Here is a 25148-nt window from a genome sequence, read left to right on the forward strand (position 1 = left end):
GTTTGAATTTCTCGGTTTTTCTATAGTAAATGTAATTTTTTTGAAATGTTTATTTTAGCTGAAAACCTAAGGGAAATTAGTTTACAATTACTGTATCACGTTTTCAGATGGTTGATTTGGTAGGAAAAGTTGTCAAAGAGTACTATGTAAGTTACTTAATTGGTGAAGGATCGTATGGAAGTATTGTTGCTGTAAACGATATGGAAGAACTGAACAAAGAAAAAGTAATTAAGCTTGTTAAATTTGTTCACGGGAGTCAACGAGAAAAATCATTCAAGACGGAGCTATCAGTTTTTCGCAAACTGGACTCTCTTGGTAATTCAAAAAGAAATGGATTTCCCCAATTTTGTGAGAATTTTCAAGTTGACGGATATTATGCAATTGGTGAGTTTCACCTTGTCCGATAACACTTAATATTTGTTTCAGTCTTAAGCGACGAAGGAGACAATCTTAATGACATTAGAAAAAGAAACAAAAATTTAGTTTTCAATCGTAAAAATGTCGCGACAGTTGGATGTGCAGTCTCCCGTTCCTTGAGTACTCTTCACTCCATTGGCTTTTTCCACGCTGATTTGCACGAACAAAATCTGATGGTTCCGGTTCCAATTGATAAGGTTATAATATAATTTTTTCAAACATTTTTATGTAGTATCCGTGCCGAAAAATCAATATTCCAATCAATTTTTGTTTCAATCAACAGTTTAATCAAAACGTGAGGTTAGAAGGCTTCGAAAATCATTTTTTTTCCATTTTTTTTTCAATTATCAACTTTCTATATTTTTCAGATTAATCCAATAAAGCTTATTGATTTCGGATTGAGCAAAAGATTCAAAACTCGAAAAAGGCGTAACTGCATCGATAAAACGTACAAGGTACTACTTGCTGATGAACGACGTTGTTCATTCAACATCGCTTGTGGCGGTGATTATCGAAAAAGCGACGACTTTGAGAGCTTATTTTATATTTTGCTTATCGATCTAGGATTAAGCTGCTACCGGGAAAACAAAGCACAGAGATTTCTGACTAAGCTTAAATTGGTTAGTTAAATTGCAAAATCTTCTATTGTTTTTTAAAATTACATTTCTCAGCACTTTGCCACTGAAACATTTCTCCAAAACTTGCCATGGATGACTATTGTATTCAAATCGATGCGTGCACAGAATGATGACGACTTTAACGCTGAAATCATGATAAAAGCGTTGAAAGAATCAGTTGAATTGTTAGAGGAGGAAACGTTGGACTACACAATTGATGATGGACTGATTAAGATTAACTGAACGCCGTGTATTGATCTTTTTTGTGTATTGAATAACCTACTTGTGAATAAACAAATGTGCTGAAGTATTCTTGTGTTTCAATTTTATCAGCAAAACATAAGTTTGAAAGATAATTGAACTGCTTCTCATTAAACGCCGTTTCCCCTTTATCATAGTTTTTTCAATTAATTTTAATACATATTCGAAAATTGTTTTGCAGTTTTTCCAATTTGTGTTTACGAGCATAATCTTTCGAACCAATACTTGATTTTTCAGCTGTCTAATTTTTTATCGAGTTTTATTGGCATAGTGGTTAGTATTTTTCAGTTGGTAGCGTTTTCAAATATCAAACTTTTTTGGTTTCTGTATTTATTCCACGAGTTCAGTATTTCTGATGCGTTGCGATTCAGGAGTTTTGAATGTGGAAACTGAAGCTAACATCTGTAGCAACGAAAAAATTCAAGACGCATTGGTTAAATAGAAAACCCGGCTCAACATTAGCAAATAAGACTGAAGTTTAATAATTTTGTCGGGTGTTACCCGTTTTCTTCTTATTTTTCATCAAAGGCAAGCTCTTTTGTCATTCTGACACGCCTAGACACTCTGATTTCCCGCTTAACAAGTTTCGCGCCTTGCGCTCTTGTTGGCGCATTTTCAGTGCCTTGGGCACTTGGCGATGATGCGAATCCATTAATTTGTCATCACTTCGCTCGGAGAACGAGTTGAGAAGGGGTCGTGCCGTGAGGCTCGACATTATTTGTTGTTTTTGTTTAGGTGTTGAGGTTTTTGGAGACTTTAGTGTCTCATTTTGTATTTCCACTGTGTTTTAGTGTCTTTTGGAGTCATTCTCCACACTTTTGTCCCAATAAAAGACGTGAGTGAGATATAAAGCCTCTGTTTTGTTCTTTTTCTTCTAGTTTTCAGGTTTATTTTTGTCTTATTACCAGTTATTGATTTAGTCAATATCTGACTATATTTTTCAAAGTTTTAGTTTTTTGATTTGTTACCACAGAAAGGTTTTGAAATAAGTTGTACATACCTTTTACAATAATGCATAAAAATCCAAAAACTGACAAGAGTTTAATGGTGTGACTTAAAAGTGACCTTTTTCCACATCTTCATATTTCATAATTTTTTGATGAACTCATCCACGGTTAAATTATTTGGTTCACATACTAATATTTTGTTTACAATACTTTTCTAGTCGGTTAAACATTTCACAACAATTATACATATAAATAAGAATAAACAAATTCATATAATGTTTTCAGTAAATTGTGATGAATGTTATCAATAAATCAAGATTTACAAATATATCCTTATACACAGGTAATTCGCCGTTGGTGGAATGTGGGGAAAATAGGTACACGCAAACATGTCCCATGGGCTCATATATGTATCTCCAACGATAAAAATTTCAGTTGAAAATCAATGTTGTTCGGCTGTGTTAGGTCTCGCACCGCGCTTCGCTGTTGGTGTAATGTGCGATAAGTGTGGGTGGCCACCTACATTCAACCAATGGCAAAAAACCAGTGTAACCGAAAAGTACCAATTAAAAAACACACGACTTTATTTACCGAACATTTCGTACTTTTTCTTAACATCTCGATCATTCCGATTATTAGAATATGCGCCAGCGTCCACAAAAGTGTCAGAGAGCAGTCTTTTAAATTTATAGTCTGGATCCATGAACTGAAACATCATTGAAACGTATTGCAAATCCATATTGGTTTTATTGATGATATGACATAATGATAAAAGCTCCATGTATCTATTGGGAGCTGAGAAAGCACGATTCTGTCTGCAGAGGAGCAGCAAATGAGAGCTAAAGATTTTTTGATGTTTCGATAGTTCATTCTTGGCGTGTGAAGATAATTCAGTGGAAATAGCTGAAATATGAAAATAGGTTATTATCAACTAAGCTATCACGTTCTTACTATTTTATGAAATATAATTTTTTAGAATTGAACATACTATGTATCACATTTCACTTACATGGATCACAGAAGAACATCATTGAAAGGAGTAGATATTCATCGGTACTGACTTCAAGTTCAATGAGCTTGCCAATTAATGAGCACCGAATCCTATCCAAAATTTTTGAATCTGTCGGAAACAATTTAATTGCTTCATCTGGATAAATGTCTGCACCATCTGGAGCTCTCAATATATCAACACCGTGGCATTTAGTGTTCATTGCTGCGCCAAGCAACACTGCACGCATTGTATTGCTGTTGAAAATTATGTTCTGAAATTATGTAAAAAAATTATGTAAAGTAAAAAATAATTAAGTGGAAAGTGACAACCTACCTTGTCGACGAGGCTCAGATTGTTTATGAAATCAAAACAAAGGAAAAAGTTGATACGAGAGTACGAATCAAGAAAGCCCCATTCATGAGGAGATAGTTTTACATCAGGAGACTGAAATGAAGTTTTTATTGAAAATGTAATGTGAAAATTTTGAAATAAGATAATAATCTCTCATAGGTTATAATAATCAGACACCTCACAAATTAAAAAAAAAAACCTAACCATTTCCTTTTGAAAACGAGAGCTATTTTAATATTTTTTTCAAATTGAAATGCTGGTAAAAATTAATTTAGAAATTTTGCACTCCATTATTACGTAAGTACTTTGTTTATAGAACATTAATAATTTCATTTCAAACTCACAGTTTTCCTCATTGTGACAACTCGAGGATTTGCAATGATTTCCTCCAAACTAGGATCATCAACCGAATAATATTGCATGAATTGTGTTTGCCTATGATCATCTCTTAACTTAAGGGCTGCAAGAAATGTTTGCAGCGCAGTGATCGAAGAATCCAAATTTTTGGGCTCTTTTTTTGGAGGCAACATCATGCCCAGATTGACGCATTTCTTGAATCTACAAGCTTGGCATTTTGGAGGCTTCTGACGTCCGGTGATAATTTCGTTTTCATAGCAAGTTTTGTTTTGTTTGCATTTGTAAAATAAATTCTCAACAATGACTCGACGGAAGAACATCTTGCAGGCACAACACGAGAAAACCTAAAATTAGATAATTTATTTTTTATGCTTCGTCACTTGTTTGGATATATATGTATGAAATGTCTGTCTGAAAAACTTTTAATGTAATCATTCATTATATCTGCTTGAAATATTTACTTCAACTTATGACGTTTTTTTTCATATGCTGTGCATTTAGCGCGGAAGTATTTCTGACAAAGTAAAAAATAAAATTTTACAAAAAAGTGGCAATTTTTTTTACAAAACATAAATAATAATGCAATTGAAAATTCAAACAACTTGTTTAATGTGTTGGTAAACTTAAAGTAAGTATAGAAAATTCCGGTGACTCAATTTGAACTTATTGAACATATGGTGTAAAGTTTATTTTATGACTATGCGCCTGTTATTCAATAAAACAATTATAGGCTAAATAAAATGTGTTCTTTGGAGACAGAATATAAGATGGTAGCAATTAGATGAGGCACATATCATTCACTATATATAAATCGCAGTGTCGTTCTGTCCCTATGTAGTATGACTATGAACTATGTAGTAATCAGAACAACGAAGTTTTGGAAAAACTTTTGCTAAGTGTGCAGCAGACATCGATCGAGGTCCGCGGTAGACACCGCTTGAAAATGGAAAAAAAAACTCACTCCATAATGTCGACCACTTGCTTTCTTGGGACAAATCATGCATGTTCCTTGATTTTTTACATACTTGTGTTCACTGTTAGACGTGGCTTGAAAATCGCAAGCAGACATTATTGTCGGTATGAAGTGACAAAGCGAAAATCGTTATTATGAATGCATGCGCAATAACAAGAGATATGATATCAACGCACAGAGCACAAAATGAGTAAGTGAATAATGCAGTTCTATGATAGAAGGAGAGGGAAGCACGTCGGTTGAGTAGTGCACAATGTGCAATTTTGGTTTCCTTGGTTTTTGTTTTAAATCAGCACATAGCAAAAACAAATCACAAAAAATGAACTAGATCTATGAACCAAGATATCAAAAAACGTGAAATCTTGTATATTTTTCGAATAATGCACAGAGATCAGAATGTTTTGTTGAGCAGTTAAGCTTTCACTTTACAAATCTTTATAATTTTTTGATCTCTGTTTAGCGTGCAGTGAAGGGTGTACTTTGAGTATGAAGGATGTACTAGGAGTATTTTTCGTCTGCTATTTTCTGATATACATTTTGTTCCACATACATCAACTATTAGTTGATTATAGAGATTAAGTTCAGCTGCTGTATATGTATGTATATAATGAGGTAAGCTTCGTTTGAAAATGAGGTATGTATACTAAAGCTAACAGTATCTAACTAAAATGTTGTTTATAAAAATTGTTAAATGTAGATCAAAAAAGTCAACACTGAAAGTTTTTTCCAAAAAAAAAAAGACTTTTGACGTTGTCAATTTTTGCTCTCATTATAGTAAATATTGTAAACCAGGGGTTCGCGGCAGTTCGAAGTATCCGGCAATTCTCAAACCTAATTATATATCGGAAACTGAAAAAATTTATAATTAGTGTTTATTTTGTTAGTCATTTTCTAAAAGATAACATTAAATTCTTCAAAGATAAAATCATTTTGAGCTAAAAAAGATAAAAAATTGTTCAGTAGCATTCATTTTTATGCTCCTAAATCTATAAAAATGCACCAAACTTATACTTCCGGCAATTTTGATTTCCGGCAATCAACAATTCCGACAATGCCGGTTTTCGAAATTTCCGGCAATCGTCAATTTCGGCAAATGCCGGTTTGCAAAGTTTTCGGCCCCATTCAAGCTTTTTGTTGTCCAAACGTCTGCAATTGCATAATTCTTTTGATCTTTCACGACTTAAAAAAATTTATATTATTATTTAAAATTAAGGTTAGTTGTGTGAGTTTTAATATTTATTTTAATAAAGCGTACCTATAATACACATGGACCGAAATAGAAATTTGCTTTGACATTAAAATGTTAAGATGAAATTGTCTAAAATATCTTTAACATAGCTAATATCAATTAAATTTTCTTACTTTTCATCTAATGCAAGCTTATGCAGCTTGAATCATTATTGTGATAGCAAATCCAAGAATTATCGAGTACGCAGAACAAAGGTTGCACTTCACAAATAAGATGTGCTTTTTGCGCGAATCCTACAATTTCAGATTTCAGAGCATAATTATACACTTTTCCCATAAATCCAAGCCTGCAATTTGAAGGTCGAGCTATGCCGAAAAGCTACAATTCAAATACGACTGGTTTATTTGGAAGTGTAACTCTATTGATTTTGTTTTCAGAAATGCTTTTTTTTGAGTTTTTCTTGTGCTATATAGGAGCGTTTTGACTAGCCTGGCATGAAGCAGGTGGCAGGAGGATACGAGGTGTTTTGGAACCACATGAAGTCGCACGTGTACCGGTTCTCTGCCTCGAAAAGTTGCTTTTAAAAAAATTCAATAAGCAAACAAATGCAAAGCACTTGAAGCTCACGGACGTTAGTCAAAACAAAGATGTTTTTTTTACATTGTAGGGCTGAAACAGGATCACTGCCAATTTATTTAAACTGATAATGAACAAAAATAATTCTAAACTAACGTATTTCCCTACAACATTTGCACTTGTCCTGTTGTCTAAAAGTCAAAACCAACGGATAAATGCCAATCAAGTACGCATCTATCAGTTCAAAGCCTCCTTGAAATACAAATGGCATAATTTGTTTCATTTTCTTCATAGAGCTAAATATACTTTAAAAAACATTATGGCTCTAACAAAAACTGAAAAAGGAAACATGAAAAAAAACCTCCCAGCAACATTTAAAGATAATAACCGGCCGCGTAGAAAACCCTGAGATACTATAATATTAAAGATACGTACACGTACGTAATTCAAAACTGATAAACCATTCTTTCTTTTAACGTTCCACTTTATCGTATGTGTTCTCGTATCTACTTGCCGTCTCGTCCCCCAGCCCCTCTTTTTTTGTTATAGGCAAACGACCTCCTCCCACTTTCGTGGCCGTGTGGCCTAATGGATAAGGCGTCGGTCTCCTAAACCGAAGACTGCAGGTTCGAGTCCTGCCTCGGTCGAAAATTTTGCTTTTCGTGACTTGATTAATTCACTTTTACTTTCAAAACTTTCAAATAAAGTTTCAAATTTGTGTCTGAGACATTCTAATGTGCTATTTATTTTCTGCATGCCCCTCAAATTTTTGCAAAAGTTGTGCTTATACAGATTGATTTTACCTGGCAACATCCACTTGAGCATATACTTTTTGTTTGACCAAGTCCAGAATCTGCAACCAATTCCCACAATCCATATTTCATTTTTTTTTCTTGCGTCGTTAAAAACGACATTCGTTGCTCGGTAACAACTTTAGCTTTCTGTGACATGCATTCAGTTGTTGTATATTTCGATTCGACAGAGTTCTCCAAAAATGGTGAACCCGTCGAGCTATGAACCAATCGTCGGAGAAGTTTATACTGCCCAACCGGACATTAATGATTCAGCGTAAGTGAAAAATGTATGTATTGCAGAAGAAAAATTTGGTCAAAAAAATTTATACTTAATTCCGTGATACACTACCTGAAAACAAGTTTTTAGAATTGTGACGAATTAATCAAATTAATCATAAAACTTGCATTGTCTTGAGCATTTTTCAACAGTTTTACGGCGGTTCAAAGTATTTAAAAATAAGGACCACAATAGCAATATTTATCTCGTCACACTTATCTAAAATTCGAGAAGGCTCATTACAAAATTCTGTTGGTTGTTTCGGGCAATTTTAACAATTTATCAAACAACCAGCTGAATAACTGCACAGACTCAAATTTCAATCATTTATCAATAAGTCATTACTGTTGGTCTTCTCTTAAATTTAGTTTTGCAGACTCTATGTCCATAACTTTCACTATAAATTTCAGGTTCCAAGCGTTTGGACAACGCGAGCGTCAAAGATCGGAGATTCCATACTTTTGGTGTATTCCATGCTGTCTTATCATTGACTTCTGTGCATGTTTTGTCGAAGTGTGCGGTGCAGTATGCGCATGCGAAGAAATCGATGACGTTGATGATTAATTCAGTTTTTAAGCAATAATACTACTATTTGAGCGTCTATCCATTCGAAGATATTAAATATATTAAATTTTTTCTCTCTACATTTTCGACATACTTTTGAATTTAAAAAATCGCCACACATTCGTGCAAAAATTTACATTTTTTCAAAGATTTGTGAACGCCAAGTGGTTTTTGAGAGCTAACTTACCTAATAGATGCACAAAAAACAGCATCAATTTAGTTTGGTTAACCTCGTAACTTTCCGCCACACCGGTGAAAGAATACACTGCCGACAAAACAACTACCACAACTCCTGAGCCAACAACGAGAGTAGTAACCACAGTTCCAACGTTTCTTCATTATTTCAACAACAAAAGAAAACTGTTCTCCTGTTTATATTCAGACAAAAAAAAAGAAAAGAAAGTAGATGTAAAAGTCGAAATAAATAACAATGAAAAATAATAAAATAAAGTAACAACGGTAATACACTGAAAATTGTCTAAAATCAAACGATTCGAAATTCGGCACAGGAATTTAATGATTAGTTGGAAGATCGGGAAGTCCACAAATAACCGAAAACATAGAAAAGGAAACATTTTTTTTGGGATAACACTGTGAGATGAGATACATAATGAGCAAATACAAATGAATCAATGATGATGGAGAGAAGAGGTTTTCGTAATTTTAGTTTTAAATGATAAATGGTTCAATTATAATGTTTAAAAAAAACACCTTATACTCGAAATGAGCATTCAGAGTTTGAGATGAACAGAGATATTATGACAGAGAGTAAAAGAGAACATAGAATGGGGGGAATAGAATTGAAAAAAAGAAATTAGCTCAGAAATTTAACTATTAATACTCTTGCGACAAGCCGTTGAATTCATTTACAACTGCATTCATTTGCAATCTCAAAAGCTTCCATAAGTAATAATCCATATAAACTTTTTTGGCGACGTTTTTGCTTGTTACTTCCAAAATGTCATCTCCGGTCATTCTTGAATGGAGAATTTCAGATTTGTGTTCCTCGGTAAATAGAAAGTTGTTTGTCCAATTGATCACATCTTTCACCTGAAAATAAATATTAAGATTTTTTTAAACCCAGTAAAACCCAAACAAATTAAAATGATCAACTAACATTCCATTGTTTCCAATCGCATGTGGCGCCATCCGGCAGGTAAACTGTTGATGAGGCTGGCTTAAAATAATAATTTTTTTTACAAAAAAAAACCTAAAATGGAAAAGGTACTGAGCGAAAACTCACATATCTATATATACGAGGCGGACGTGGAGTCAGCTTGTCGGAACTTGAATGTGCAGGAGTATCCCCATCAGAAGGAAAACACTGCAAATTGGGAAAATTGCACAGTTTATATATCGGGCCGATAAAGCTACCTCTCCAGAATCCTGATCATAAAGTTCCATGTTCGCTCGATGAAGGCGCAAGGGCTTCAGCTGGTCCAAACGACGACGGCACGGGGGAACAACGAGTTCTCGAGTTCTGTCCAATGAACGATCGTGACTAGTTGCAGAGTCCGCGGCGGTTGACTAAAAACTTATATTTTCAAAATTAAAAAAACCCAGCTCAACTTACTAAATTAAGTGTACCATTCTTTTTTGCTGCGCCCTCTAGAATAAGCAAATCGCATAATCTTTTTCTGCGGTAAGTATGTAGCTCATGGAGTCGGCCTTTTAATGGAACATCACAACTATTGGGAGTGACTGATGTTTCTGGGGTTCGAGAATCCGCATAATTGAGGTTTCTCTGTGATTCAGTTGAGCTTTGTTCTTCTGTTGGAGTATTATGTCGAGATTCAGCGGATGAAGAGGCTAAAATAAGTTATTCGTAATTTATATTTGATAATTTTTAGTATATTAGTACCTGAAGAGGAATACTCCGGTGATTCGAACATTTGTTCCTTTGATACACTTTGGGGTTGTTTGCAGGTTTTCTGAAACTTTTTTGTTGCATTTGGTAATAATTTGCTTTAAAAATGTTAGATAAAGATTTTTTGAAATGCCAAATTACAAACAAAATGATATAATAGATCTGCGTGGCGTGTACGCAAAAAACCCAAATATAAGGCCCCCGCCTTTTTTTCGGAAAATCATGGGGAAAAGGCAAAAATCGGGACCCTAACCAATATCAGCCGCCGACATCTCACTGATTCCGCACACCGCTATGGTTAACTCTTTGTGGGCGTGGCGAGCTGTCACCGCAAGCTGCGAGTTAAACATAGCGGCGCACGGAACTCGTCAGATGTCGGCGGTAGATATTGGTTGGGGTCCCGATTTTTGCCTTTTCCCCATAATTTTCCGAAAAAAGCGGGGCCTTATTTTCTGGTTTTCTGCGTACACGCTACGCAGTTTTATTACTTTGAGTGTAATTGCTTCGATCACGTTTTCACTGACAATTTCTAATATAAGTCAGTGATGATTTTTTGGAATATTTTAATGTTTACTTGCCTGCTGAGTTTGCTGCAAAAGTTGCTTAGCTTCAAATCTTTTTTTAGCATTATCGAGAATTCCATTAATCTGAAAATAAGAATCATTTACTATATATAAAGCGCGTGTCCTTCTGTCCCTATGTAGTTTGATCTTTGATCTTTGGTCTTTGAACTCTGTAGTTTGTAGTCTCAATCACCTAAGAGGGGTCCTATAGGCCCCGCCCCTTTTGTGACGTCATCACAAATTGGCGGGAAATTCAAATTTTCTGAGAAATCATTTTGGCGGGAATTCAAATTTTAATTTTTTGAAAATATTTTGGCGCGCATTCAAATTTTAATTTTTTGAAAATATTTTGGCCAGCATTCAAATTTTAATTTTTTGAAAATATTTTGGCGGGAATTCAAAATTTTAATTTTTTAAAAATATTTTGACGGGAATTCAAATTTTAATTTTTTTGAAAATATTTTGGCGGGAATTCAAATTTTAATTTTTTGAAAATATTTTGGCGGGAATTCAAAATTTAATTTTTCGAAAACATTTTGGCGGGAATTTAAAATTTTAATTTTTTAAAAATATTTTGGCGGGAATTCAAAATTTAATTTTTCGAAAACATTTTGGCGGGAATTCAAAATTTTAATTTTTTAAAAATATTTTGACGGGAATTCAAATTTTAATTTTTTTGAAAATATTTTGGCGGGAATTCAAATTTTAATTTTTTGAAAATATTTTGGCGGGAATTCAAAATTTAATTTTTCGAAAACATTTTGGCGGGAATTTAAAATTTTAATTTTTTAAAAATATTTTGGCGGGAATTCAAATTTTAATTTTTTGAAAATATTTTGGCGGGAATTCAAAATTTAATTTTTCGAAAACATTTTGGCGGGAATTTAAAATTTTAATTTTTTAAAAATATTTTGACGGGAATTCAAATTTTAATTTTTTGAAAATATTTTGGCGGGAATTCAAAATTTAATTTTTCGAAAATATTTTTGCGGGAATTCAAAATTTTAATTTTTTAAAAATATTTTGGCGGGAATTAAAATTTTAATTTTTTAAAAATATTTTGGCGGGAATTAAAATTTTAATTTTTTAAAAATATTTTGGCGGGAATTCAAAATTTAATTTTTCGAAAATATTTTGGCGGGAATTCAAAATTTAATTTTTCGAAAATATTTTGACGGGAATTCAAATTTTAATTTTTTTGAAAATATTTTGGCGGGAATTCAAATTTTAATTTTTTGAAAATATTTTGGCGGGAATTCAAAATTTAATTTTTCGAAAACATTTTGGCGGGAATTTAAAATTTTAATTTTTTAAAAATATTTTGGCGGGAATTCAAATTTTAATTTTTTGAAAATATTTTGGCGGGAATTCAAAATTTAATTTTTCGAAAACATTTTGGCGGGAATTTAAAATTTTAATTTTTTAAAAATATTTTGACGGGAATTCAAATTTTAATTTTTTGAAAATATTTTGGCGGGAATTCAAAATTTAATTTTTCGAAAATATTTTTGCGGGAATTCAAAATTTTAATTTTTTAAAAATATTTTGGCGGGAATTAAAATTTTAATTTTTTAAAAATATTTTGGCGGGAATTTAAATTTTAATTTTTTAAAAATATTTTGGCGGGAATTCAAAATTTAATTTTTTGAAAATATTTTGGCGGGAATTCAAAATTTAATTTTTCGAAAATATTTTTGCGGGAATTCAAAATTTTAATTTTTTAAAAATATTTTGGCGGGAATTTAAATTTTAATTTTTTAAAAATATTTTGGCGGGAATTCAAAATTTAATTTTTTGAAAATATTTTGGCGGGAATTCAAATTTTAATTTTTTGAAAATATTTTGGCGGGAATTCAAATTTTAATTTTTTGAAAATATTTTGGCGGGAATTCAAAATTTAATTTTTCGAAAATATTTTGGCTGGAATTTAAAATTTCTGAGAAAAAGAACCTTCGTGTCGAGACCCATCGTGGTGAGAACCATCGTGGTGAGAACTTTCGTGGTGAGACCTTTCGTGGAGAGACCCATCGTGGTGAGACCTTTCGTGGTGAGACCTTTCGTGGTGAGACCTTTCGTGGAGAGACCCATCGTGGTGAGACCTTTCGTGGTGAGACCTTTCGTGGTGAGTCCCATCATGGTGAGACCTTTCGTGGAGAGACCCATCGTGGTGAGACCCATCGTGGTGAGACCTTTCGTGGTGAGACCTATCGTGGTTAGACCTTGCGTGGTGAGCCCCTTCGTGGTGAGACCCATCGTGGTGAGACCTTTCGTGGTGAGACCTTTCGTGGAGAGACCCATCGTGGTGAGACCTTTCGTGGTGAGACCTTTCGTGGTGAGACCCATCGTGGTGAGACCCATCGTGGTGAGACCTTTCGTGGTGAGACCTATCGTGGTTAGACCTTTCGTGGTGAGACCCATCGTGGTGAGACCTTTCGTGGTGAGACTTTTCGTGGTGAGACACATCGTGGTTAGACCCATCATGGTGAGACCTTTCGTGGAGAGGCCCATCGTGGTGAGACCAATCGTGGTGAGACCTTTCGTGGTGAGACACATCGTGGTGAGACCTTTCGTGGTGAGACACATCGTGGTTAGACCCATCGTGGTGAGACCCATCGTGGTGAGACTTATCGTGGTGAGACTTATCGTGGTGAGACGCATCGTGGTGAGACCCATCGTGGTGAGACCTTTCGTGGTGAGACCTTTCGTGGAGAGACCCATCGTGGTGAGACCTTTCGTGGTGAGACACATCGTGGAGAGACCCATCGTGGTGAGACCTTTCGTGGTTAGACCCATCGTGGTGAGACCTTTCGTGGTGAGACCTTTCGTGGTGAGACACATCGTGGTGAGACCTTTCGTGGTGAGACCTTTCGTGGTTAGACCCATCGTGGTGAGACCAATCGTGAAGAGACCCATCGTGGTGAGACCAATCGTGGTGAGACCTTTCGTGGTGAGACCTTTCGTGGAGAGACCCATCGTGGTGAGACCCATCGTGGTGAGACTTATCGTGGTGAGACTTATCGTGGTGAGACGCATCTTGGTGAGACCCATCGTGGTGAGACCTTTCGTGGTGAGATCCATCGTGGTGAGACTCATCGTGGTGAAACATATTGGCGGGAATTAAAATTTTAATTTTTTGGAAACATTTTGAGGGGGGGGGGGGGAATTAAAATTTTAATGTTTTGAAAATATTTTGGCGGGAATCCTAAGATATTTTTGTAGGATTAATTGAATTGATAATATGTGTCAAACATGTCAAATTTTGCCAGTCGTTAGCACGCGCCTTGGCACGTGCTAGCGGCTGGTAAAATATATTTGCTGTCTAGATAACAAGTAATCCTTACCACTTTTTGAGGGACACTGCCTTGAGTCGTCATAATGACAAATATGGGGTTATAATCAAATGAATCATAGGTTTCATAGAAATTTCCCATATCCAACTCATTAATCTTGGCCTCCATAAAAACTTTAGCATGCTTTGTTCGCGTTTCGCGTTCCTTTTTCAGCAAAGCAGCAAACGTCTTTGCGTGACTTTTGGGATTTATGCTATCTTTGAGCATTATTTGAAGTTCAATATCCAATGTTTCCCTTGTTTGCCGAATCATCGCTTTAATCAAACTTTGCTGTTGCCATGGAAGTGAAGAAAAAAATTTTAGGAACTGAAAAGCAGGTTTTTCCAAGTTGTAATTTTAACAAAATATAAACTTACAATAGAGTTTAATGCGCTCCAATCCTGTTTGAATTTCTTTTCAAGATGGTTTTTCTCTTCAATTTTGAAGTTGTAATCCGTGACCCACGCTTTTATTTGAAAAGAAAACATTAATATTATGTTATTAAAAATTTCAAATAAATTTTTGATGACTCTAAAACACTCACCAAGAAGTGGTTTTCCGTGCCTGTTTTATCTAGAATCATGTTCACTTTTCCGTCAACTGATAAATCGTCATTGTACAATGCATTCATAAATACTGTCTTAACGGTACTAGTTTGTTGCATGTAGAATTTTTCAGATTCTAACATTCCCTTCTGCAGATGTGCTTCTTGTTCACTTCTTTCAGCAAACCACGTTTCAATCTGGAAAGACGGAATTAATATACAAATTGTTCGTTTTCTATCCACTATCTTACCATACTCGGAACAACATTGCACTGTTCTGCAAGGCATTTCACATGTTGATCTTCAAGCTTAAATGCTTTGAATCTCATTTTTCTCTGAAATGTCTGCTCCAAAAATTTGAGACATTCATATCCGGGAAGCCCAGTTATGTCTATTGGTTTTGGTGGAACTTCTCCGATGATACACTGAAAAAAATTAAGGTAATTTTTGTTTAAAACCAAATTCAAAAGTTTAGCTACAACGATGTGCTCGAGAGGTGGGCTCCCAAGTCGGCGTTGCAAACGCCGTTCTCATGCCGTGATCCGAAATATTTATAGCAATGCGCGGAACCCAAAAAATGTCGGACGCGGATCTAAGTTTTCATCAATTAGTGTCATACCCTAGCGCACTATTTGGTGCAAAGTTAGCTGTGCGTCCGATACTTTTTAGGTTCCGCGCATCACTATAAAGATTTTGGATGGCGGCCTGAGAGCAGCGTTTGCTCACATGGGAGCCCTACTCAAGAGAATGCCAAAAATAAGGGGTACAATACTAAAGCCAGAAATTACGGCAGTTTCCTCACAATCTCTTCCTCGTCAACGTCCATCGACTCCTCGTCCGAAATTGGTATTCGTGGCTCATTGACAGCGTTCGTCGAGTTTTTCTGAGAACGGAGAGTCTGAAACCAAGAATTTGAATTTGTTGTAGGATACTTGCATAGTATACCTGTCCCAAAAAAATGTTTATGGGTTACGTGAAATTTTCAAAACCCGGAGCTTTACTAATTAGAAAATAATCTCTACAAATTTTCTGCGATCTACGCAAATTGCATAGAATTTTTGCGAACATGTAACTCACGAGTGAACTCCAAGAGATGTTTTGCTGAACAGCATTTCTGTCGGCAACTTCTCCGTCTGATTCTTCTGCAGTTGTAGTTCTGTGCGCATTTCTGTCTGTGTGGCTCTCCTTTTGCACATTTCCACGTTTCTGAAAGTTACTTGTATTTAGTTTGAGTGGCAGGTGTATGAATGTCAGACGTGTGGGCTTGTGAATATACAGTATACAATTTTCAGTATTGAACTCAAACAAAAAAATCGCAAGAACTAGTTAAATTTCAAATGAAATATTTGACTTTTTTTCTAATATACATATGCACAATTGAACTTATTCACTCACTTTGGGATTATTCAAATTCTTCGTATGACTACGAAAATTGTCAGTTAAGATTGGCAGTGTGCGAATTCGATCCGATCTTCTCAAGCTCATTGTGGGTTCCATCTCAGCAGTTTGGTCCTAAAATTGATTATGAAAAATCATCCGTTTTTAAAGAGTCATGAAGGTGAGTTAATATACTCAATTGCGCATTTATACTTATCTCAACAATTTTAAACAAAAATAAGTTCTACTAATAGCTGTTTGCAATGTCTCCACATTATCAATTGATATTTAAATGTATTATTTGAAAAACAAAAAGTCAATTAAAGGATAAAAGGCAAACCAAAAATTAATTGCCTTCTCGCATGCACTTCCAAAAAAGAGAAAGAGAGATGAACGGTTCATAATCAGTTTAAGCTCTCGGTGCAGATGGTTACAGTTGCAGCTGTTGACAATCTTTTTAAAATAATTTTTGAAAAAAGATCGTCTTATAATTTCTAATATTGATAGAAAGGTGATTCTTATAAAATTATTCGAACCATTTTCAGGAGCTTGTGAAAAATGTTCGAGCCGGGCTTGGAACTGCTTGCAGCGGTTAACCAATTTTTCTGATTTTCTACAATTATGTTTGGTTTTGATAATATTAATATTATCTAACTTTTTAAACTATGAAAAAATACGTTTACAAAATGTCTCGTGACAACTTTCAAACAAACTGAAGACCTACCAAACAAGAGGTTCCAGACCAAAAATTTCAATCAAATTATTTACCTCTGCTATTTGGGCTTCAACAAAATCCCCGCCAAATGAGGATTCGAGAAATGATCCGAGTTTTTGAGAGTTTACGTGTGGTTCTGTTCGAATTCGATCCGATCTTCGCAAGTTTTGAACAGATTTATTTTTGGTGGGATCATCCTGAAAAAGAAAGCAAGGTTAAAAGAGCATACGTGTACTATATTTTGTGATTTCCGTAGATTTTTTCTAGTTTAAAATTTAATTTTAAAAGTGTAATAAAGAACAAAACCCACGGTGCTTCTGTTTAACAATAATTATTTTTAAAATTTCAAAGAGCTATTATTAGTTATTGATTTTTGATCACCTTTCTTGTTCCGGCGGCACTCGACTTTTTTCTAGTTGAACTGGGACAATATGTTAACTGAAATTAAAAATTTCAAGATTTTGTAAAAAGGAAAAAGACATTACGGTTGGCGCACTGCAATGACGAGCTGATCTTCTGAAGTTTCCAGTTGATTTTGTTACAGTGGTACGAGCCTGCAATTAGGGAAAAGATAACTTAAATCAGTTAACTATTCATATTAGTGTGATCTATTTAATCTGTGTGAAGCTCAAGGAGTTTTCTTTTTTTTTGCTTTTCTGTTCTATTCAATTTTTAACTGAACAACTTACAGTTGACGTTTTCGGCTTTTTCTTGTTGCTGCTACCCATTTCACCTGCAATACAAATGTTTCAAAATAAAGAAGAAAAAACGGAAAATAAAAAAATGTATAATTAGAAATTCATTGCAACACGTTATTTCAGAATGAAAAATATAATAAACAGTAAGAATCGATAAATGCATAGAAGGGAAAAGAAAAACACGACAGGATAGCAAAGGATAGAGAGTGTGTACGACGAACACAAAATAGAGAACAGAGGTGGCTGAGAGAAACATTGTGGCAGAGAAAGAAGAAAGGGCAAGGAAAGGTATATGCTATCAGCGACAAAAATTTCCGGTGGGAGAGGGGAAAGTGCAGCTTCTGAAGTTAGCCGATGCAAAGTAAGATTTTGGTGATGAACGTGTATTTCGGAATATCAAAATTAAACTCGTGGCCATATTTTAGGCTTAGGAATAGGCATAGGCATAGGCATAGGCATAGGCATAGGCATAGGCATAGGCATAGGCATAGGCATAGGCATAGGCATAGGCATAGGCATAGGCATAGGCATAGGCATAGGCATAGGCATAGGCATAGACAGAGGCATAGGCATAGGCATAGGCATAGGCATAGTCTTAGACGTAGCCTTAGGATTAGGCTTACTCTTAGGCTTAGGCTGGTGATCTGCAATGAATTTTCTTTCCTAGAATTCTGCAAAAGAAATTTTCCTATAGATATGCTAGAACTTTATTCCCTAGAGATCTAAAATAACTTTTTTTTCTTTTTTTCTTGAGATCGGTATTATTTTTTTCCTAAAGATCCGCAAGATTTTTTGTTCCTAGAGATTGGTAAGAATTTTTTTCCTAGAGGTCTGTACAGTTTGTTTCCTTGGAGATCTACAAGAATTTTTTTTCCTAGAGATCTTCAAAAATTGTATTCCTAAATATCGGTATGACTTTTTGTTTCCTAGAGATCGGTAAAAATTATTTGTCATTATAATTTTTTCTAATGATCAAAAAGGTGAAAACCGCCGATTTTAGAGCTCAATTTCAGGTTGAATGTAACCGACTAATTTATTTTTTGCAAATTTAGTAGTTTTTCAAAACTTTACAAAAAATCAAATATCTGACTTCAAATTAATTTTTTCATAAATATTTGTAGCCATTCTGTTGCAAGATGAGAGCTCTTTCATGGTTTGATAACAAAATAATTTTAAAACTGCCAAGGTATTTATTTTCAAAAAGTTGTTTTTTTGGGGTTAAAGTAGTTGCCGCGCTATATTTTGCCGGGATTTCCTTATTAGTTTTGCTTTCTAAAATATAATTTCGGTTCCATTCCAATTGGTCGTGAAGTAATATATCCGTACTCACAGATTCTCAAAAAAAACTCGAAACATTTCAATCTTTCACTCAAAACGTTTAATATGCAATAATGAAATAGAAAATAAGAAATATCTTTTTTTTTAATTTGCAATGCATAAAAATACTTGTTATCTATTTTGTCTTAATTTTTTATTTGAAACACTTTTTTAAATTTTATTTTTGATTATTTTCAATTCCTGTTTGCTAGGCGGCAAAAAATGCGAAATTCTCTTCCAACTGCTGACATGAAATTTCGCGCGGCAAGGTTGTCTGTTTTATCGGCCGCCGCTGCTATTCTCTCTCTGCCCTCTCCTCCTCGCATAGTCTATCGTGTGAGGCCGCACAACCTCCTCCTCGGCCACCGCGCAACGCCTCTGCCACCATCGATTGTTTGCGGCCCCACAATTTTTCCTTTTTACCTCATTCGAATTTTGAGCCCGTTTCTCAAAAGATTACATTGTTTCATAACTTTCTTAGGATGTCGGCGTGCTATTATTAGATAAGTGACCCATTTCCAAGCAAAAATTACGTGTTTTGCTGAGTATTCATCCTTTTTGTTTCAATTGATTTGTGCAGTAAATTCAAAATTTGAAAATATTTTTGAGAGTTTCTTTTAAATTGGTCACTTTTTTTTTTATTTTTGTATTACTCAAATCTCAACAATCTTCAGATTTCTTTCCATGTTTTTTGAAAATATTAATCTTATATTTCAGACATGGGTGATGTACGATCTTCAAAACGAGAACGGAAATCGCTGATTATGGAGGACTATGTTACTACTGATAGCTGTAAGTGTAAAACTATTAATGTTTTTTTTTATTAAAATCAACTAGGATATTCAAATGCTTAGAATATATGAAATGCAAATAATTAATGTTTCAGTCAACTACGACGATGAAGATTATGAGCCACCGTCGAAAAGGACACAGAAACGATCCAGCCTTACAAAACGAAATTCAAAAAGCAAAACTCCGGAGGTTGGCAAAGCTCCACGAAAGCAGACGGAGCACTTCACGCCTGAAGAAAGTCAAGCCGTTTTTCGTTTCATTTTAAGCTGTGTTAGAAGCAAAGCGCCTGGAACGGAAGGCCGTGTTGCAAAGAGAAAATTTGAGACTAGCAACAATGAAGTCTGGGAAAAGTGTCGGGAAGTAGTTGGAGATCATCGAGATGTTATTGCTTATCGCAATCAGTGAGTTTTTGACTGCAAATATGGTTAACAACAAAAAATCCAACATTTTCAGCTACAACTTCTTCTCAAAAAAATTGCACGAATTCCGATTCTTGACACTGGAGGAGAAAGTTGATCTTTATTATGCAATGGATATCAGAGTTGACAAGTCATATCATCAAAAACTTATCGAAGAGTTTGGTGTTGAGTTTGATCATCAAGGTGTCATAATTGGTAGCACTCTACTGACCCACTGGGACATTGTTCATCCGGATAGTGATCCAGAGGAAACTGAATTGTCTATGGCTCCACATCGCAGAAATTGGAAAGCTTTCACAGAGTTTGAAGACGGAATCATGTGGCAATTTGTGGCGGATGATATCAACGCGGGAATCGTTCGTGAGAGTTACACTAGAAATGTTTGGGAAGAGTTCAGGAGAAGATATGCATCGACGAGTAATATCAAGCGTTCTCCAGAGACATATCGTGGGAGGTATAAATTTTTATTTGAAAAGTAAAACGGTATTTTACAATTTACAATATCTAGCGGCTAGCATCCAGTATTTTTAGTGTCCAAAGTTCATAGCGATCCGTATATTTTCTTGTTGTGGTTTGATATTAGATTAGCCCAAACAAAAAATACTATCGAATTTGTGCACTCGTCAACTAGAAAGCATTTAAATCAGAGAAAACTCGTAGTAAATAACAAATAAAGCAGCCGAAAATTTCGGATCCCGCAATTACCGAAGTTGCCGAATCCAAAGCATTTCGGCAACCGGCATTTGCCAAGGTCGCCGAACGCTGAGAACTTCGGCAACTTTTCGGCAACCAGCAACCAGGTTTAAAAATATTGTTTCGTTGAAAAAATATTTTTGAGCGCTTTGGTAAAAAGTATGGTCTTTTTTTCGTTTACAGTAAAATTTTAGCATTTTTCAGGCTCTCTGAGTGTTTTTTTGTGAATAATGTTTTGCTAGTACCGTTTTAACATGATATGTAGATGTACTCAAAAATAAGTAGTCAATAGTAGTCAATAATAAGTAAATAAGCTTTTTTCTAATTTTTTTCAACAGTTTACTTCAGATTTCTCCGCATTCTTGTTCCCAACTTACACATAATGCCGTTTGACGTGATGACGAAAGCAGTGTTCTATCAGCATCTTGGACAGCCTGTTCCATTGGAATATCGACACATGTGAGATTTAGTTTCTGACTTTTCACAAACAAAAAAACCCGCAATAATTTTTTTCAGCATTCGAAGCGCAATAGATGCAAAAGTTGATCACACTGGAATGATCACTCTGATTCGTGACCGCCCGGAGCGCATATTTCTTCAGACGGATGTCTATCAAGATATCATTGGTATCACTTCAACTAAAAAAGGATCCACGCTGAAAAGTATGTCCAAAGAGTTGGACTTAGTTCCGTATACACCAGAAGAGAACAATACGATTTGGGACTATATTCTTACAAAGGCACGTGGACCAGGAAAAACTCAACGAATTAAGGAAAAAATGACCGGATGGATCTTCTGGCAAGAGTTTTTGGATGTGGTTCATACCAAACGAACGTGGAAGAGTTTGAGCCAACAGTGCGTTTTATGAATACTATTTTCATTCGTTGACCATTTTTTATTTCAGTTTTGTTGAGAATTTGATGGAGAATATTATGGGGACCAAGTACGATCTCAAAGCAAAAATGGAGCTTTATTACGCGCTGCGGTGTCCAATAGATGAAGATGTTCTCAAAAAGTGAGTTTTGTGTGTTAGATATTGTGTTTTTTTTTTGAATATCAGAAATCGGAAAAATGTTTCCTAACTTGGCCTTGTAGAAAAATTATTAATTTCTAGTCAGTAAACTATTAAAAATCATAAAGAAAATTAAAATTGTGAAACATATTTTTGAACTTTCCAATCTGTCGAAGCAACGATTTTAAGCTTGCGATGTTGTTGTTTTTTTCAGTGTTTAAACTCAAAATTGCAAGACCTTTGAAAATTATTTTGAAATTTCGCATCAATACTCACAGAATAATTAGTTAGGCATCATGGTATACTTCCTATGTTTCAGATTTCAAGAAATTGCCACTGTAGTGATTACCAACAATCGTGTTATGGCTCATGCGGTCGGCAAAAACTTTTTTATCGGAAGAAAAGAGCGTCAAGGAGATTTTGACGATTTCGACGATAATGCGTATGTTTTGTTGTTCTATCAGATTTTTCGTAAAATATTTTCTGTATTTTCAGATCACAAACAGAAATCAAACTTACCAATCATAATATTCGGACATTTATGGATAATGTAGCAGGCTCCATTGGCTCGAGTACTAAAGCTGAAAATGCTGTTGCGGAAACCTCCAAAAATAGCATAAAGTACCCATATGTGCCGCAACAGTCTCGCCCACGTGGATATTATAAAATGAAAAAGTTACCAGCAAGGAGTAATGGATCGTAAGTAAATTCTTGGTGATATATGTATTACACAACATCATGAAGCCACCAATTAATTCATTTTGAACCGTTTTAAACATTTAATATTCTCTTCTTTGTAACTAGTGCCACAAAAACTTTATTTAATTTCACCGTTTTTATTTACTTATTTTCAGAGCAACAGGAAGTTCTAATGATGAATTGAGCGCAATATATACGCACGAACGCAACTTGGATGCTCTTAGGGATGAAGATGATTCAGATGAACACTTGGAACATTTGATGCCGACTCCAAATCCAACCTCCACAAAACCTGCGCAGATATTGGGCGCCGTTGCGAGACCATCCGAGAATCCCGGTACATCCGCACAAAGCCCCCAAAGTGTGAATGTGGCAAAGGTTCAAAGTCGCAATATGAAAAAACCTCAAAGCGTGCCTACTGCAACTGATATCGGGCTCAAGGAGCCAAAGCCCGAACCTGCTGAGACGCTGGAGAAGGAGATCAAGCCGGAGAATGTTGCCGAGAACATGAGAAGTCCTGTTAAACGAACTGTCATCAATGGGCCATCCGGACGTGTCACAATTTTACCAAAGGCAAACATTCGGTACGTTGCAATGTTGTTCAAAAGATAACAGTTTTTAAAACATACGAGTTGTCAAAAATGAACATTAAAATTGTGTATATTTTCAGATCTGTTCCAAGATCCAACTTGACTTCCGAAACTCAATCAATGCGCGGAGCTAACCTGTATTCTCCAATGCGGCAAGAAATCGTACAACCGAAGCTGACTCCAGTGCCAACAAAGCAAGCTCACTTGTCAAATGCAACAAAACTTGCTCAAAAACAACCGACTGCGTCTAGTGGACCAGCTTACAGTGCTACTGTTATGTCAACTGCAAAAGATGCAGAAATTAAGGTTCCGAAAGAAGAGCCAATTGAACCTGAGGAGAAAAAGGAAAAGCCGAGCATGAATTCTCAGAACATCATCAATTCTGGTAAACCCATCGCTGAACAAATTGAGAAGGTTCAAGTGCCTACTGAGAGAAAGCCGCAAAAGTTCATTGACAAGCAAGCCGTTAAGGAGCCAACAGAGCCGTGAGTCTTATTTACAATTTCATTACACTGAAACTTAATTTATAAATTCAGACTGTCAACATCTCGTACATCTAAGCCTGTGCCATATTTTTCAAATGCCACGATGGCAGCGATCTACCAATCATTTAGCCCACTTCCATGCGCAACTCCACCTGTTCAGTTATGCTATCGTATAACTGCCAACGAAGTTACCCGTCGCAAGCAGACCGAGGAGGCCGAGTTTGAATTGGCGCTCACAACTGCGAAAACACTTACACTCGAACTCCAAGCCAGGTTAGTTGAAAATTGAAAATACATACGTATAAGTATTTTGGGACATTTATAAAAAGAAAACATGCCATCAGTTGGTTAACTGTTAGCTCACCCTGTAAATCGTCGTTCCCGAAGGGCGAATTAGCGTGACTGGAAAAAGTGGGTTCTTATCGCAACGCAATTTAAAATGATTTTTTCAAAGTTAAAAAAAATGTGTGGAGTTTATTATATTTTTGGTCTTCGGATATAACCTTTTCAAGCTTCATCAGAACAATGAATATACAATGACATTCCGAATAAAACCTGTGTCATTAGGCCCCTACAAAACATTTAGCGAGAACACTTTGAACAGGAAAAAAGTCGCTCCAAAAATTTTTCAGTGCATCTTTTCACAACTTTCAAACTTTCGAGTTTTACCAGTTCTGTCATGTCCGTGCGCAGAAAGCGAAAATTTATTGAGGTAGTTCTTGGAGCAAGATTTATATTTTTAGAGTATGGTACTCACCAGATCTATCGTGAAGTTTTCAAAAAAGCGTCGTTGTATTAAATACCAAGATCATAATTTTTCTTTATAAACCTACCAGTTCAAACTATTGATATACAAATTTCACACCGTTACCAGAAAAAAAAACTTCAAAATTGTATTCTGTTGTTTAAAAAATTAAAAATATCAGTTCAAAAAATATTTTGTATTTTACATTCCTTAATTCCAAATATTTCAGAAATGAGGGAGCATCGACTTCATCTCCATCGGGATTACAAAACAGTGGCCGATCCGAGGTTGCCAGAAATATGGACACCGCATTTACGGAAATTGAAGCAAGCATTCGACTGTTCAATTCCCGTCTGAAGGATGTGTCGCATAATCTTAATGACGGACAGCGTGGAGCTTACGCAGACCGAGCAAATGTGAGTTCAAGCGTATTATTTAGATTTAGTGATGGTTTGCTAATATTCTTGTTAGCGACATATTTCAAACTATAAGCTGAATATTTTTTAAGTGGAATTTTTACAAATTTTTGGTACTTATGGTTTTCGTTCCACCCAAAATGTTTTAATTTTCTAAACTTCCCAGCCCCATAAGTATCTAAATTTTTATATGTTGTTTTTTTCAAAGTTTTCAATTCGTTTGTTTTCAGGCTCTATCGCGGATGTTCCGATGCACAACCAAAGACGCATTGGCAAAACCAATCTTCGGGAACAAACAATAATTTGACTATTATGTTTCCCATATTACCCTTCACATCATTCCAAAACATCTCGTTTGATATTACCGTTTTATATTTCTTTTTGACAAGTACAGGTGTGCATTGAAATCATATCGAGATGATTGATTCAGCATGCACATAGTTTTATAATTTGTGAAAATAAACATTGAAAGCATACTTGATAATGGTAGTCGAAATAAAATCATTGTACTACAAGGTGGTTCATAATTTTGAGGACTATTCTCGCGCCAATAACGTTTGAAAAATTATGGTA

General features: G+C 35.2%; 5 protein-coding genes and 2 non-coding genes across 7 annotated transcripts; 4 read left to right on the forward strand and 3 right to left on the reverse strand.

Moving 5' to 3' along the window:
• Positions 1-107: 107 nt before the first annotated feature.
• F16B12.7 (Protein kinase domain-containing protein) lies at positions 108-1277 on the forward strand (the record flags this gene model as incomplete). Its single annotated transcript, NM_077949.2, has 4 exons — positions 108-384; positions 427-614; positions 786-1037; positions 1089-1277. 4 exons carry the CDS (start codon positions 108-110, stop codon positions 1275-1277), a joined length of 906 nt encoding a protein of 301 aa, NP_510350.2.
• Positions 1278-2825: 1548 nt separating this feature from the next.
• On the reverse strand, positions 2826-5010 carry nhr-281 (Nuclear Hormone Receptor family; the record flags this gene model as incomplete). Its single annotated transcript, NM_077950.4, has 5 exons — positions 2826-3145; positions 3252-3504; positions 3567-3677; positions 3929-4285; positions 4903-5010. 5 exons carry the CDS (start codon positions 5008-5010, stop codon positions 2826-2828), a joined length of 1149 nt encoding a protein of 382 aa, NP_510351.2.
• A 2240-nt stretch (positions 5011-7250) lies between these two features.
• F28H6.9 lies at positions 7251-7341 on the reverse strand. Its single transcript, NR_072508.1, has one exon. It is a non-coding gene; the product is annotated as an Unclassified non-coding RNA F28H6.9 (non-coding RNA).
• F28H6.t1 lies at positions 7254-7326 on the forward strand. The gene has a single exon. It is a non-coding gene; the product is annotated as a tRNA-Arg (tRNA).
• Positions 7342-7673: 332 nt separating the features above from the next.
• On the forward strand, positions 7674-8314 carry F28H6.7 (CYSTM domain-containing protein; the record flags this gene model as incomplete). Its single annotated transcript, NM_077951.1, has 2 exons — positions 7674-7747; positions 8161-8314. The coding sequence occupies 2 exons, from the start codon at positions 7674-7676 to the stop codon at positions 8312-8314; spliced, it is 228 nt and encodes a 75-aa protein (NP_510352.1).
• Positions 8315-8631: 317 nt separating this feature from the next.
• F28H6.6 (Homeobox domain-containing protein) lies at positions 8632-17442 on the reverse strand. The gene is made up of 18 exons (NM_001373567.1): positions 17399-17442; positions 17195-17263; positions 17091-17147; positions 16763-16906; positions 16013-16129; positions 15695-15823; positions 15420-15515; positions 14869-15042; positions 14618-14815; positions 14451-14546; positions 14086-14400; positions 10760-10828; positions 10176-10245; positions 9888-10123; positions 9689-9841; positions 9558-9638; positions 9432-9491; positions 8632-9364 (listed from the first exon to the last, which is right to left on the reverse strand). Exons 1-18 carry the CDS (start codon positions 17435-17437, stop codon positions 9149-9151), a joined length of 2319 nt encoding a protein of 772 aa, NP_001359516.1. The 5' UTR covers positions 17438-17442; the 3' UTR covers positions 8632-9148.
• A 1992-nt stretch (positions 17443-19434) lies between these two features.
• Positions 19435-25091, forward strand: F28H6.4 (SPK domain-containing protein). The gene is made up of 13 exons (NM_077953.6): positions 19435-19516; positions 19611-19917; positions 19970-20389; positions 20977-21087; positions 21145-21483; positions 21533-21643; positions 21960-22082; positions 22136-22339; positions 22495-22923; positions 23010-23414; positions 23466-23687; positions 24389-24575; positions 24806-25091. The coding sequence occupies exons 1-13, from the start codon at positions 19444-19446 to the stop codon at positions 24875-24877; spliced, it is 3003 nt and encodes a 1000-aa protein (NP_510354.1). The 5' UTR covers positions 19435-19443; the 3' UTR covers positions 24878-25091.
• The last annotated feature ends 57 nt before the right edge of the window (positions 25092-25148 follow it).

Source organism: Caenorhabditis elegans, chromosome X (genome assembly GCF_000002985.6).
Source record: "Caenorhabditis elegans chromosome X".
NCBI classification, from domain to species: domain Eukaryota; kingdom Metazoa; phylum Nematoda; class Chromadorea; order Rhabditida; family Rhabditidae; genus Caenorhabditis; species Caenorhabditis elegans.

Bases quoted from the DNA above. Each gene is read 5' to 3' on its own strand.
- F28H6.6 (NM_001373567.1), bottom strand. From the start codon at position 17,437: ATGGGTAGCAGCAACAAGAAAAAGCCGAAAACGTCAACT. The intron at 15,043-15,419 runs GTGAGGAAACTG...AATTTTTTTCAG, and splicing joins ACGTTGACGAGGAAGAGATT to TGTATCATCGGAGAAGTTCC. The intron at 10,124-10,175 runs GTACTAATATAC...AACTTATTTTAG, and splicing joins ACCGGAGTATTCCTCTTCAG to CCTCTTCATCCGCTGAATCT.
- F28H6.4 (NM_077953.6), top strand. From the start codon at position 19,444: ATGGGTGATGTACGATCTTCAAAACGAGAACGGAAATCGCTGATTATG. The intron at 20,390-20,976 runs GTATAAATTTTT...AGTTTACTTCAG, and splicing joins CCAGAGACATATCGTGGGAG to ATTTCTCCGCATTCTTGTTC. The intron at 22,340-22,494 runs GTAAGTAAATTC...ACTTATTTTCAG, and splicing joins CCAGCAAGGAGTAATGGATC to AGCAACAGGAAGTTCTAATG.